A 15,427-nucleotide genomic window follows, 5' to 3' on the forward strand; every position below is an offset into this window, starting at 1 on the left:
GATACTTTATCACATATGGAACTTACCCCCTATATTATATAGGGAAGACTTCTAAAAACTTTATTATGGAAATTTCAAACCCATGAAGAATAAAGAGTGTATTACAGTGAACCCTGTGTACTCATCACACAGCTTCAGCAGTTCATCTTTCTGGAATGTGGAAGTTTTATACTGTTACTCTATGGTTAAAATATTGCTACTGTGATAACTGTGTCTTCAGATTTCAGATGCAGAACTCCAGGAAGTTGTAAAAGTGGGCCAAGCAAGCGAAATTGCACGTCAGACTGCCGAGGAATCTGGCATAACAAACTCTGCTTCCAGTACTCTCTTGTCTGAGTACAATGTCACCAACAATAGCATCGCTCTGAGAACACCACGAACACCAGCTTCCCAGGACAGAATTCTGCAGGTAGGTTGCCATATGGCAGAGTGAGCCTTTCACTTTTTTTTTTTTTTTTTTGGTCTTTAAAAGTATTATGAAGGAGGAGTTCCTGTTGTGGCTTCGTTAGTTAAGGACCCAGTGGGTTTGATCCCTGGCCTCGCTCAGTGGGTTAAGGATTCAGTGTGCCACAAGCTGCAGTGGAGGTCGCAGATGTGGCTCGGATCTGGTGTGGCTGTGGCTGTGGCGTAGTCTGGCAGCTGTAGCTCCGATTCGACGTCTAGTCTGGGAACTTTTGTATGCCACAGATATGGCCATAAAAAAAAGAAAGAAAAAAAGAAGATATTCTAAATAAATGTCTGGGCTCTAGGGAAGGTAGATGATGTCACAGAGGCCGCCTTGGTGATGATACTCCACATAAAGTTATAAAATATCATCTATATTCCCTGTGCTGTATATTATATCCCTGTAGTTTTTCTTTGGGGAGTTCTCGATATCAGTATTTCAAGATCTCTTCTCTCGGGTTAGTCAGATTCCCCAGAGAGGGCTTCTGATCTCCTGCCTGGAGGCATAAAACTGGCCAGCGTTTTGGGAGCTTAGCTGGGAAAAAATGCTCTGTGTTTGGAATAGCAAAAAGAACACACATAGAATTTTGATGATGTGAGATTCAGGGTTCTTTCCATTAATAAAGACATACAGAATAGTGGAATAAGCCTTGCTCCTGTTATCTTCATTTTGCCCCCAAACTCAGTGGCTTAAAACATTTTCTTGTGTTAATGGTTTCTGCAGGTTGGGAATTTGGACAGGACGTAGGAGGAATGGCTTGTTTCTGCTCTGTGATGTCTAGGGCCTCAACTTGGAAGACTCAACATTTGGGGCTGACTTGATGGGTTGGAATTATCTTTCCATGTCTGGTGTTTGATGCTGTCTGTGGGTTGGGTCCTCACCTGGGAAAGTGGAGTGAGTCTATATGTAGCTGCTCTGTCTGGCCTGGGTTTTTTCTACAGCACGGTGGCCTCAGAATAGTTGAGTTTCTCCCATGGTGTCTCAAGGCTCCAGTGTGGTGGGAAGCTGTAGTTTTCTAACCTTGCCTCGGAAGTCAGGCACCATCACTTTTGCTCTTTCTGTTAGTTGCAGGTGAGTCACAGGGCCACCTACATTCAAGAGGAGGGGACATAGACCCCTGAAGGAGTATCAGGGTTGGATTTTTTTTGTTGTTGTTTTTTTTTCGTTTTGTCTTTTTGCCATTTCTTGGGCCGCTCCCGCCGCATATGGAGTTTCCCAGACTAGGGGTCTAATCGGAGCTGTAGCTGCCAGCCTATGCCAGTGCCACAGCAACGCGGGCTCCGAGCCGCGTCTGCAACCTACACCACAGCTCACGGCAACGCCGGATCGTTAACCCACTGAGCAAGGGCAGGGATCGAACCCGCAACCCCATGGTTCCTAGTTGGAATTGTTAACCACTGCGCCACGACGGGAACTCCGGAAGTATTTCTTGATAGATAAAATTTTATTCCAAAACTTCTGATGTGCTAATGTTAGGTTGACAGAAAGAATCAAGTATTAAATTCTGCTATGGCCCAGTATTAATTTTCTCTATTGGTTATCATTGAGAAAATGTCTAAGAGTTCTGCCTGCTTCAAGATTTGTGTAGTGGGACCAGAAGAGAGGAGTTGGCCATTCTGTCGAAACTGTTAAAGCACTCTTCTTTGCTTTCTTGTTCATCAGGAAGCCCAAAACCTCATGGCCCTGACCAACGTGGACACCCCCTTGAAGGGCGGACTTAACACCCCCCTGCATGAGAGCGACTTCTCAGGTGTGACTCCCCAGCGGCAGGTAGTACAGACTCCAAACACAGTTCTCTCTACCCCGTTCAGGTATTGTACATAAACACGTGTTTTCTGCTTTAGAGAAACTTGAATGTTTGCTTTAGTAATATTGACAGAGAATGGAGATAAGTGTTTAGCTTGCTTTTTGATTTCTCCTCACTCATAGTAGCAAATCCTAGTACCCAGGAAATGATTAAATACCAAATGGAGCTTCCTTCTTTTTTCAGAGTTTCTAGTGCTGTCACCTTGTTTCTGAAGACTTTTAGTCTGATTTGAAAGAGCAGATCAACCCATGTTAAGGATGACTTGGTGAATTTTATAAAACTTTTAATCCTTTTAATGCATGTATGATTACTGCTTTTTCCCCAATATTTTATTAGGAAAATTTCTGACAGAGAGGTTGAAAGAATGGTAAAGCAAACATCCATGTGCCCACCACCTGATTCTACATTGTTAATATTTTACTCTGTTTGTTTTATCACATACCATCTATCTATCCATTGTGATTTTTTTTTTTATGGCTGCACCTGTGGCATATGGAAGTTCCTGGGCTAGGGGTCGAATCAGAGCTGCTGCTTCTTGCCTGGCCACAGCGACAGCAACGACGGATCTGAGCCACATCTGTGACCTACACCATAATTTGCAGCAATACTGGATCCTTAATCCATTGAATGAGGCCAGGGATTGAACCCGCATCCTCATGGACGCTATGTCAGGTTCATAACCCAATGAGCAGCAACGGGAACTCCTATCCATCTTAGTCTTTAATGCATTTCAAAGTAAATTGCACATATCGGTTCATTTCACTCTAAACACTACCACATGTGTATCATTAACTAGAGTTCAGAGTTCAGTGTTTATACTTCTTGTGTTTTAAGCTACTGTCTTTAGAGAAGAATTTTTAAGATGCAAATGTTACAGAAGCAGTTTGTATTAAAATGGGATTTGAGCTTTCAAGGTTGGAAATATTTAGGGTTTACTTTTAATTGTAAATGTTAGGCTGTGTCCTCCTGGTGATTGTTAAGTACGCGAAGCATCTTACACTGTTAAAACTGTACATGGCAGCAGGGTCAAGAAACACTGGCAGTCAAAACCTTATATAACATTTAACACTTTTGCAAGAGAGTCTAATCTCTCCTTTCCTGTGTATATCCTATTTCTCAGCTAGGTGGTAAACTCCTAGGGCAGGGACCATGACTTGTATGGTAGCACCTTACCCTCATCTCTGAGAACAGCTGTCTGGCAGTACCGGCTGTCTGGAACACAGCCAGGATATAGAAAGTAATCAACCAAAAAAAAAAAAAAAAAGTCTTTGAAAAATTAAAATACAAGGTGCAGAATCTGTGGATTTCATTCCTAAGAGTGTTTCTTAGCCCTGACTCAGAACTGTGTATATTTTGATGTGATTCTAAAAGCCTGGTGTTTGGCTTCCAAACAAAATAGAGAGGAAGCAACTGCTTCAGGTATGCACACCTATGGTGATGACTCGATAGCCAGCAGCTCCAGGCAGGGAGGAGACACCTGATCAGTTGCAGACATTGAACTCAGAGAGTCATCTGGGGTTTGAGTGTGGTGGCCAGCCTTTCTGCCCACTGTGTGTCGTGAGCCACCCTGATGTGTCAAGTAAAGTTGAAAAATGTTTGGTGGGACTGTTAATGAGATAAGAACATATCTGATGTAATGACAGTATTTGTGTAATACTGAGTTAGCTAAACCAAACCTTGAGGTCTAACTTCAAACCAGGTAGGGAGACAATTTCTGGAATCTTTCTTTTCTGCTTTTCTCATAAAATAATTTATGTGAAAAGCACTTGAAAGTACAATCCAGATAAAACCGGCAAATCAATAATTAGAATTTCTGTCTTTCTAGAACTCCTTCTCATGGATCTGAAGGGCTGACTCCCCGAAGTGGGACAACTCCCAAACCAGTTATTAACTCCACCCCGGGTAGAACTCCTCTTCGAGACAAGTTAAACATTAATCCCGAGGATGGAATGGCAGACTACAGTGACCCCTCTTATGTGAAGCAGATGGTGCGTGTCAGTTGCCTTTTGTACTCTTTTAAAAAACTTTATTTTTAATACCTTGTGGGTGTCAAATTAAAAATTTCCCCCTTGTCACTGCACATTTCGTATACCTTAAAACTCTATACACCTGCGGGCACTCGAAAAGGAAAATGATTAGTAGGACTTGGGACCCTTTTGGTCTTATAAGCCTACTTATTCTTAAATAGGTGTTGACTATTGATTATGCTGATAATGCTCCTTGTATCTTTTATGATTTTAATTTTTATCTTTCACTAATTAATACTTCACCTTCTTGAATGATGCATTTAATTTTTTTCCTATTTCTGTAGAGTATATTTTAAGTTTTGAATGTCTCCAGAATTAGATTTTGAGCCTTGATTCTTTCCTGTTTGCTCTATACTTTTAGAAGGATACTCTAGATCTCAAAGTCATGTTAATTTGATGTTCATTGCTGACCTTAGTGAAGTTTATTTTTTGTATATTTTGAAAAATGTAGAAAGCTAATTATGAAAGTTAAAGTTTTGCTTCTGCTTTACTATGTCACTATTGAGACTTCTTATGCCACCGAAGATCATTGTGAGATTTTTTGTTAATGAAATGAGTCCTGTTTCCAGTTTTCCAGATAGTCCGTTTCCAGTTTACAAATTGATTCTAATTTCATGTATAGATTTGATTAGTTGAAAAATTTTTTTCAATGTCCGCATTGATATCATCTAATGCCAACTCTGAATGTCTACGTAAGAATTAAACAAATGGGAATTCCTGTCATGGTGCAGTGGAAACAAATCCGACTAGGAACCGTGAGGTTGTGGGTTCGATCCCTGGCCTTGCTCAGTGGGTTAAGGATCCGGCATTGCTGTGAGCTCTGGTGTAGGTCACAGATGCGGCTCGAATCTGGCGTTGCTGTGGCTCTGGCGTAGGCCGGCAGCTACGAGCTCCGATTAGACCCCTAGCCTCGGAACCTCCATATACTGCAGGTGTGGCCCTAAAAAAAGACAAAAGACAAAAAAAAAAAAAAAAAAAATTAAATGAAGGATCTAATGTGTGCAAAGCACAAATCTGATCACTCGAGGGGATCTAAAGTTGAATAAAGATATCCTTTGTCGTAAGGAAGTTTATGCCCTGGAGAGCTTCGCAGTACTAAACCAAGTCCAAAAGTAATTGTAATAGAAGAACAAAATAAGCCCTTTGAATAAAACCAACATGCTTAGAGTAGCCCAAGAAAGAAGTAATCACATTTGTTGGGTGGGTACCAGGAAAGCCTTCATTGAGGAGGTATGCTTAGAAGGAGTGTGGGGCTGTCCCACGTGGAGGCCACAACATAAGTAAGCATGGAGCATTTCTGGAAATAGCAACTCCTTTGGTCTTCCCACCTGGCATATGTGTAATGGAGCAGTGGGGAAAGAGATGGAAAGGTGAGCTAAGAATGTACTGGGAGAAACTTTGAGTACCAGGCACTTTCTTTTGGGAAATACGAATTGTTTTCTTTGGCTTGCACATGCTCTAAGTTGTTTGCATTAAAAATAAACACACAGGGAGTTTGCCTAGGGTGCGGAGGGTTAAGATCCGGTCTTGCCACCGCAGCAACTCAGGTTTGATCCCCATCCCTGGAACTTCCACATGCCCCGGGCATGGCCAAAAATAAATTAGTAAATAAACACACAAATTCAGACATCTTTTCAGATTAGGTTTTATTAGTCCAAGGAAAAATTACTTTTGAACTTGTTCTTTTCATTTGCCATGAGATTTTAGTGTCAGAAATCCTTAAATGGAAATCCTAAAGGACCTTTTTTTTGGTCCCTGCAGAGGTAACTCTCAAACCTTGTATATCTCAGAGTAGCTTCATTGATCACAAATCAAAGTTTATGATTGGTCTTAATACAGGGAAGAAATGGAGAGAGAAATTAAAATCTTGTCTCAACTCTGAAGTTAGAGGTCATTTTTCTAAAATTTAGTTTTTAGAAACTCTTACAGAATATTAGTTGAATATTTTAATGAATTGAGAAGGACCTTTTCTTTTCTACAGGAAAGAGAATCTCGTGAACACCTTCGTTTAGGCTTGTTGGGCCTTCCTGCTCCTAAGAACGACTTTGAAATTGTTCTACCAGAAAATGCTGAGAAGGAACTGGAAGACCGTGAAGTAGATGATACTTATATTGAAGATGCTGCTGATGTGGATGCACGGAAGCAGGTGGGTGATGACTGTTACATGTCTCAGGATCTCTACTTGAAAGTTTTTTCAGTATTAAAAAAAATTACCCTAAAGTAAATTATTTATATCACCAATTATAAGTACTCACATAATTCATAGTATATGCTTAAAATGTCTAATTACATAGATGGCAATTTAAATACCCTCTGTTGGAATTCTCTTGTGGCTCAGTAGGTTAAGGATCTGGCATTGTCACTGCAGCAGCTTGGGTCGCTGCTGTGTTGTGGGTTCAATTCCTGGCCCAGGAACTTTCACATGCCATGGGTATGGCAAATAAATACATCGTCTGTCAAATTCATTATGCTTTTTAAAAATACATGTAGGAGTTCCCGTCGTGGCGCAGTGGTTAACGAAGCTGACTAGGAACCATGAGGTTGCGAGTTAGATCCCTGGCCTTGCTCAGTGGGTTAACGATCCGGCGTTGCCATGAGCTGTGGTGTAGGTCACAGATGCGGCTCGGATCCCGAGTTGCTGTGGCTGTGGTGTAGGCTGGCGGCTACAGCTCCGATTCGACTCCTAGCCTGGGAATCTCCATATGCCGCGGGAGCGGCCCAAGAGATGGCCAAAAAAAAAAAAAAAAAAACATGGAAATAGTCTTTTAGACATTGCTTTCTTCTAGCCAAGTAAAGATGTTATTGATCAGTCTTTAAAAACAAGTACATCCTGAGTTCCTGTTGTGGCTCAGGGGTTACAAACTCGACTAGTATCTGTGAGGATGACGGTTCAATCCCTGGCCTGGCTCAGTGGGTTGCAGATCTGGCATTGCCGTGGCTGTGGTGTAGGCCTCAGCTGCAGTTCTGATTCGACTCCTAGCCTGTGAGTTTCCTTATACCACAGGTATGGCCATAAAAAGCAATAAAAACACATCTTGGATTGGTTGAGTAAATGGTTTTAGGTCAGTGTATACTAATAAAAAAATGTGGATTCAGAAATGTAGAGTCTGTCAGAATAATATTAGTAACCCTTTTACTAATATATCTTTTTGTTAATTACTTATTTGCACGTTACAACCACATGATGTAAGTAGGATAGGTATTAGCTTCATTTTAGAAATGAGAAAACAGGCTCAATTAATTTTCTCAGATCTCATGGATGGAAAGTGGTGAATCTTGAATTAAAACTGAGATCAGGAGTTCCTGTCGTGGCGCAGCAGAAACGAATCTGACTAGGAACCATGAGGTGCAGGTTCGATCCCTGGCCTCGCTCAGTGGGTTAAGGATCTGTCTGGTATTGCCATGAGCTGTGATGTAGGTTGCAGATGCGGCTCAGATCTGGCATTGCTGTGGCTCTGGCATAGGCTGGCATCAACAGCTCTGATTAGACCCCTAGCCTGGGAACCTCCATATGTCGCAGGTGTGGCCCTAAAAAAAAGGACAAAAAAAAAAAAAAAAAAAACCCACAGAAAACTGAGATCATGTGATCCCCCTTCAGGAATTCTTACTGCAGTCCATTTCAGGATAGTTTTAGAAACTGAGTAATTTCCTGGAATTGGAGTGAGAATGGCATCAATGGGAATCATGTTTTAGAGGGAAACCACATGAATGTGCTTTTTGATGGAGAATATATCATACTTCTTGTGTTTAGTTTTTTAGCTACTTTGAGTTACATTTGCTCTCACAAATGGTTTGAAGTTCATTTTTTTTTTTTCGGTTTGAAGTTCCAATGTGTTAACCTACATTATTCATAAATTAAGGATTAGGAAACACACTCATTAGTTGGCTTTTAAATGAAAAATCAGTAGCTTTTTAGGTGGAAGGAAAGGTGTTGCAGAAGGAATCATTGGAAGTGCTCTCTCTAAGTTTATGTGATGGAGGGAGCTGAGTAAATTTGTTTGTTTTTGTCTTTTTTAGGGCCGCACCTGTGGCATGTGGAGGTTCCCAGGCTAGGGGTCTAAATCAGAGCTGTAGCTGCCAGCCTGCACCACAGCCACAGCAACGCCAGATCCAGGCATCGTCTGCAACCTACACTACAGCTCACAGCAATACCAGATCTTTAACTCACTGAGCGAGACCAGGTATCGAACCTGCATCCTCATGGATGCTAGTCAGATTCATTTCCGCTGAGCCATGACGGGAACTCTGGAGCTGAGTAAATTTGGAGAATGCTTCTAGTAGATGTTGGAAGGTCTTAGTTTCTGCTGTAATGAGAGAATGAATAGACTGATTGATTTCAGAGGCCTTATATTACCTTTCCACAAACTTACACAGATTTCTACAGCTTTAGCTCTTGAAACATAGATGTTCTTAAATACTAAAGTGTTTTCAACTTTACTGAAGTGTGTCAAATAATGTATAGCTGCAAAAATGGATATAAAAATAATTTTTTAGGCCATACGAGAGGCAGAGCGTGTAAAGGAAATGAAACGAATGCACAAAGCTGTCCAGAAAGACCTGCCAAGACCATCAGAAGTAAGTATTAGGATTTCTGGCTTAGGAAGTTTTAAGTTTCTTTTTATGTGATTGATGTTATTTATATTATTCAAAAAGTCTATAAAACAGCATTTCATGTACTTGCTGGAATATAGTAAAAGCAGTTTGCAGATCCAGTCTTTGAAATGCTTCACTGATACAAATACGAATTTTGAAGAAAAAAGAAAATAATTTCTTTTGAAGATGCGAAACTGCTATGGGCATACCTCGGAGATACTGCGAGTTTGGTTCCAGACCATTGCAGTAAAGTGAACGTCATAATAAAGCGAGTCACAGGAGTTTTTTTGGTTCCTAATGCATGTAAAAGTTGTGTTTACAGTATATTATTGTTTTTAAAGTGTGCAATAGTATTTCGTCAAAAAAACCCACAATGTATATACCTTAATTAAAAGCTTTTGTAGCTTTTTAAAAAATGCTAATCATCTAAGCCTTCAGTGAGTCATAATCTTTTTGCAGTAGTAACATTAAAGATCGTGGGTCATAGCTGATCAGAACAAACAGAATAGTAATGAAAAAGTTTGAAATACTGTGCACATTACCAAAATGTGACCTAGAGACATGAAGTGAGCAAATGCTGTGGAGAAATGGTGCCAGTAGACTTGCTCAGTCAATGCAAGGTTGTCACAAACTTTCAATTTGTAAAAAATACACTATCGGCAAAGTACAGTAAAGTGAAGCGCAATTAAACGAGGTGTGCCCGTATTTAATTCATGCTAGAACAGGTAATAACTTCAGTATGTTGCAGTGGTATGTTTGGTAATTGTACTTGTTTTAAAATTTTAGGTCAATGAAACTATTCTAAGACCCTTAAATGTAGAACCACCTCTAACAGATCTACAGAAAAGTGAAGAACTGATCAAAAAAGAAATGATCACAATGCTTCATTATGACCTTCTACATCACCCTTACGAACCATCTGGAAATAAAAAAGGAAAACCTGTAGGATTCGGTACCAATAACGCAGAGCACATTGCCTATCTGGAGCATAACCCTTATGAAAAGTTCTCCAAAGAAGAGCTGAAAAAGGTAGCATTGAACGTATCCTGCCTCAAGACTTAAGTGTTGTTAGAGACCGTGTATCGTGAACAAACAGGAGCATGTTTTCCCGTGTCGGTATCCATTAGCGGCCAAACTGTATGGTTAGGAGGTAAATGTTCATACGAAGTGTTATGCAAAGGACATGCCACCCCCTCCTTCTCCATGTTCAGTGACAGGCCTTCCTCAGATAAACACTGGCTTTGATGGCAGGGTGTTTTTGTTTCATGGGCATACACCTGATAGGCAGTTGCTACAGTTGCCCTTTTTCTGGGTTTAACTCTGCTGTCTCTGAAAAGAATGGAATGCTTTTCGTACTTAAACCTCACTTATTCTAAAAAAGAATACTATGAAAAAAAATGTCAAAGACACATACAGGTTAAACCTTTCACCTATTCAAAGAAAGGAAATATAGTTTACTGAGTTTATTCCCCTGGCATGATTTCCCCCTACCCTTTTGGATAAGGAAATAAATGTTTTGTTTTCTGTATAAAGCCTGTCTTGCCTCTCCCCCCATTTGCGCTTTATTCTTTCTGCTTCAACAGAGCAAAGCTGTGATTGTGACTAGATATCCGTGCAGTGGTACAAGGAAATAGAGTGGGTTTCATGGATGGAAGCAGAGTAGTCATTTACAAGTCTTTTTTCTTTCGTCTTTGGCCCTAAGGGGCCGTGGTGGACCCATCGCCCTTGGAATGAGCTGCACAACTTGGGAGAAAACAAATTGAGCTTCTTTTGTCTTCTTTCCTGCACTTTCCCTCTCTCCTTCTCTCTCTTTCTTACTTTCTTTTTCTTACTGCCTAAGTGATACATGTTTATTGTAGGATTTTTAGAAAATAGAGGAAGGAGGGTTTAGATTTGTGTTTCAGTTTGCCCTTTGTTTCTGAGTGTGGTGGGAAGCTGCCGACTGTGGCAGGCACAGTCGGTCACTGAACTGGGGTGAGATGAGATTATGAACTTGATGCCCGCACAGTTTCCTGTTTTTAGACTGAACTCTGAGGGGAAGATGGAATTTAGGAAATAAATTTATTTCCTAAATTTATTGTATGTTTTGAAACCTGTAATAAAGATCACATGGTTGCTAGTAGAGGTTCTGTAAGGGACAGATTCTAATAAACTTTTTGAAAATAGTAGAGCTTAATTCTAAGTAGAGCTTTGTAATTATTTGAAACCGTTATACAGTAGTTAAATATCCTCCCATGTTTTATTTATCTATTTATATTCCCCTTTGTCCTGAAAAGAATTTTAAGCAGCTATTTACTTGGCAAATTCTTTAAGGACAGTTTAAATAGAACCTAGCTATACTCTCTTCTAATTATTGTAAAAGCTGAATTTGTAAAGTTTTACTATGTGCAGTTTCAGAGTGAGATACCATTACTTTTATAACGAAGTGTCAGATTTTCATTAAGTGTGTTAAAATTGGTTTGTTTCCATTATTTCCCCTAAGAAGTATTGTTTAAAAGTATCTACTTTTTTTATCTTCTATAGACATGATTCTCCATTTTTTTATTTAAGTTTTTTCATATGCTGGTTATTTATCTTGATTTCATATGTTCTGGTCTGTGTTTATTTTCTGATGTTCTTGGAATGATTGAAAGCTTTCTATAAAGCACAGAAAGTAATTGTCAGTTTTTCATGAGCCATGAAGCAAAAGGGCTGGAAAAAGTTCATGTGGTATGCTCACGGAGTCTGTGTGTCTGGGGTTGGGCTCGGCTCTTTGTGTATTCTGTATCACTTAATCCTCCTAACAAACATGTTAGGTATTATCTCCATTTTACAGATGAGAAATGGGCTCAGAGAAGTGCAGCAAGTTCACACGGCTACTTAAGCTGTGATCTGAGCCCGGGCTTGTCCATCTCCCTTCTCCTCATTCTGTCATCTTAAACGGTATCTTTTGGGAGTGTACAGACGCTGGTCGATGATCCATCATTGTTTGATTCTCGCCCCCAGTCTCATTCTCTGGCAGTGTCAGGGAGCATTCTTTCAGATGAGAAAAGAGGCACGTGTCATGGAAACACCGACTTCCCCTTCATGAGCCTGGGAAGTCCCAAGTGTAGCGGGGGGATAGTAAAGTGGAAGGAGCACCCCTGTGCGTTGGTGCCCTTGGGCCTGGACGTGACCCTGGCCTGTCTGCTTACTAGTGCTGTGTTTTTGAGCCCAAAGTTTAATCTCTCTGAGCCTTTGTTTCATCAGCTTTCGAGTGAGGTTAATGTTGACTACTTTGAAAGGGCGGTGTGCTCTTTGGATATAAAGTAAGTAGAACTTTTCCGTCCAGTTCCTGGCACATGGTAGATACCTGAGAAATGGTAGCAAATAATGAGCGCAGGCAAAGGATGTTTCTATTATTGGGGAGAATAAATGGATGCTTGGTTTTTCAGATCTGTGCTGCCTTAGAGACTTCTTCATTTGCTTTGCTTAGGCATCATACCCCTCTTCCAGGTAACAGACAACCAGAGCTCCTGGCCTTTGCCCAGAGGTGGAAACAGTAGTCGTTTAAAGCTTTCTGTTGATGACAAGTATTTCTTGTACTCAGACTTACTGAAATTATTATTGTGAACAGGCCCAGGACGTTCTGGTACAGGAGATGGAAGTGGTAAAACAAGGTATGAGCCATGGAGAACTCTCAAGTGAAGCTTATAACCAGGTGTGGGAAGAATGCTACAGTCAAGTTTTGTATCTTCCTGGGCAGAGCCGCTACACACGGGCCAACCTAGCCAGCAAAAAGGACAGAATCGAGTCCCTGGAAAAGAGGCTTGAGGTTGGTATCCTTTTAAAATTCTAATTTGAATATACTTTGATTGACATGGTGAACCAAATAATACCGCTGGAGACAATTTCAGAAAAATAGATTTCAGGTAACTGTTTCTTTCAAATTTCTTGAGGAACAACTACACTGAAATTTTGGCACCTCCTTGGCCTTCTTCGTTGGTTTTTCAGAATTGCTGGCCTTTGTGATAAAGAGCGCCCTCCAAGTTGATCACAGGTCAACCCGAACTTTTTCGATGTGGGAGCAGGGAGCCAAGAAGTGAACCCTGGTCTCTCAAAACAATGTAGTTCAGGGCTGGGATAGCAGTTTTCGCTAAGGAGGGATTTCAGTGTGCCCAGAGGCTTTCTCTCTGTAGCCAGGGGGGGCACATTACAAAACCTTGGGGCCTTTCTCTTCATCCTCTGAGTTCCAAGTATTTGTTGCAGAGAGAGCACCCAGCTGGATTATCTGGACAATGGCTTCTGTGATTTTTCACGTCGATGAAATGTTGAAACGTACTGGATGGGCGTTTCATGGCATGTGGTTTGTTAATATAGTCTGCATGTTTTGAATTCCAGAATCTGTGTAGGCATTTTGCCAGTGGTATGTAAATTGTGGTACATGGACGGCTAGGCTGCCTCGTGAATTCTTGGTGGTGGTCTTCAGCAGTGTTTCTGAGGCCACGGGGATGGGAAGGAGAGAGGGGTGCTTGAGGCAGTCACGTACAGGCAGTGGCCTCACATTCCTCTTAGGTGATTATCAGTTACTCTTTACAGAGAGTAGATTTGAAAATACTTTTATTTAGGCTTAAAATAAAAAATAGTAAGGTCCCTTGGGGATGATTGGGGCTATGTAGGGTTAGGGAAATGGGCTGGAAAAAGCAGTATCCCTTAATTAACTTCTTAATTTTACTTTTAAGGTCCCAGGTATAGGCACTTGACGGTAATGCCTCTGAACTTCTTTTATCATTTAGTAGGAAATTAGAATTTCTTTCTGAAGTAACTCTCATCTTGGGTGGAATTTCAGCCATCCAGCTGCTCATTGCTCTAGCTGTGTTACAGGCTTCCAGCAGGGTGTGCTGTTGCTCTGTGTTTTAATTCACTGGTACGTTCTGGGAAAGTAAAAAGAACATGAGTGGTTAAATTTAAGTTATATTTTCTGTTGTGTAGGCTTCATTTCTTCTAAGTGGTAGTTAGCAATGTAATTCTGATCTAAGGTCAGCATCATAATTGGTTGGAAGGCTCTTTGGAAAGCTTCCTCGTAACATTTATATATAAATACTTAGGTCTCTCACTTAGTTTGAAAATCTTCTCATTTGAGGTGGGTAAACTTTTTCTTCCTCAAATGGTAAGGACATTTTGTACTGTTTAAAATATAAAAAAGTTTTTCCCTAAATCTCATGTACTTTGTTGAGGCACTAACTTTCATGGCAGCAAATAAATGTGTCACAAAGTGAGTGGGGCCATAAAGTACAGTGATTTTTATTTCTGTGTTGAATTGGTCTTGTGAGTTTTGAAGGGAAAAATACAGCGAGAACCACTGCTGTTCTTTTGGAGATTTATTTGGGTCGTTTATGAGCAACCATTAAAAACATGTGGTTCTCTTTGTTCAGTTCAGTACCAAGAACTGAAATCTTCCGTTGAACTATTTTTGCTGAAGGATTGGTGATTTTGGAAGAATATTCATAAAACAGTCTGAAGTAATTTTTCTTTTCTTGACTCCTGGATAACTTGCCTTATTGTTTACCCAACTAGTTACTTTTAAAGAACATGTAATCAAATCCTTTAATTTGGTAAACTATGCTTATTTCAAATGAAAGTTCATTAAATCTTTAAAAAGAAGAAAAGAGACTCAAAAACCCAAATAAACAAATCCCCCATTTTATTTGTATCCATCCCTAATTCAGAGCTAGGTTTGTCTTAGCCTATTTTAGTTTTTGAAGACAATTCTGCTGGTTTGAAATACATAAATATTTTATTTCAATTGTGGTAATTCTTTCATCATTTCAGTTGATTGCTAAATTATAAACATTATTCAAAGTTTGTTGTGGGAAAGAAACTCCAGTTGTATTATATAAACTCAGGGCTCTCCTTAAATTATCCTTCCACTCTTAGGCTCAGGGAGATATGCCTTGCTGTGCAAGCAGAGTACACCATGCCTGCCAATGTGTTTGAATTTTGCTGCCCTGAACTCTGGAACAGTGAATCTAAATTATGGCCCTATTCACAGTGTTTCAAGCAAGATGAAATCCAGCTTTGTCGTGGTTGGTGTCTCCTAAGTGGATTAAAAAAATATGCCCTGAGGTTTATATTGGAGCTAGTGTTCGAGCCGTAACTCATGATTAATATTTGAAATTTAGAACTTAAATGAAAATCCTTAAGATACCCATTTGAAACTAGTAGAACCATCTCAGATTTTAGGTAGAATGTCGTGGGTGGTACAAGGAGACTCTTGAATAGGATCAGAATGTAGTCACAGGCGCAATGTAAGTGGGAAGAACTTCTGAATTGTAACCAAGTCTGCGCGGTTTATTCTGCTTAGGAGGTGGAATTAGTTTCGGACGTTTGTGTGTAAAGTAAGGCAGGAGCTGCAAACAGAAATGACAATATCAGAAAAGAAAAAGTTATAATAACATAGCATGTTGAGGCCATTTAAATATGGCGGCAAAACCCTGTTAGGAGTTCCTGTCGTGGCGCAGCAGAAACGAATCTGACTGGCATCCATGAGGACGCAGGTTCCCTCCCTGGCCTTGCTCAAGTGGGTTAAGTGGATCT

At 40.3% G+C, this 15,427-nt stretch overlaps 1 protein-coding gene across 1 annotated transcript in view; it reads left to right on the top strand.

Annotated features, from left to right (window-relative positions):
• CDC5L (cell division cycle 5 like) overlaps positions 1 to 15,427 on the top strand; it is a 43,333-nt gene that overhangs the window by 16,815 nt on the left and 11,091 nt on the right. Inside the window, exons 8-14 of the mRNA XM_001929597.6 lie at positions 221 to 409; positions 2,108 to 2,256; positions 4,078 to 4,240; positions 6,261 to 6,425; positions 8,774 to 8,854; positions 9,659 to 9,901; positions 12,468 to 12,665. Coding sequence (XP_001929632.1) covers positions 221 to 409; positions 2,108 to 2,256; positions 4,078 to 4,240; positions 6,261 to 6,425; positions 8,774 to 8,854; positions 9,659 to 9,901; positions 12,468 to 12,665 — 1,188 coding nt within the window. The remainder of the gene's footprint in view (positions 1 to 220; positions 410 to 2,107; positions 2,257 to 4,077; positions 4,241 to 6,260; positions 6,426 to 8,773; positions 8,855 to 9,658; positions 9,902 to 12,467; positions 12,666 to 15,427) is intronic.

Source organism: Sus scrofa, chromosome 7, assembly GCF_000003025.6.
Source record: "Sus scrofa isolate TJ Tabasco breed Duroc chromosome 7, Sscrofa11.1, whole genome shotgun sequence".
NCBI lineage: Eukaryota > Metazoa > Chordata > Mammalia > Artiodactyla > Suidae > Sus > Sus scrofa.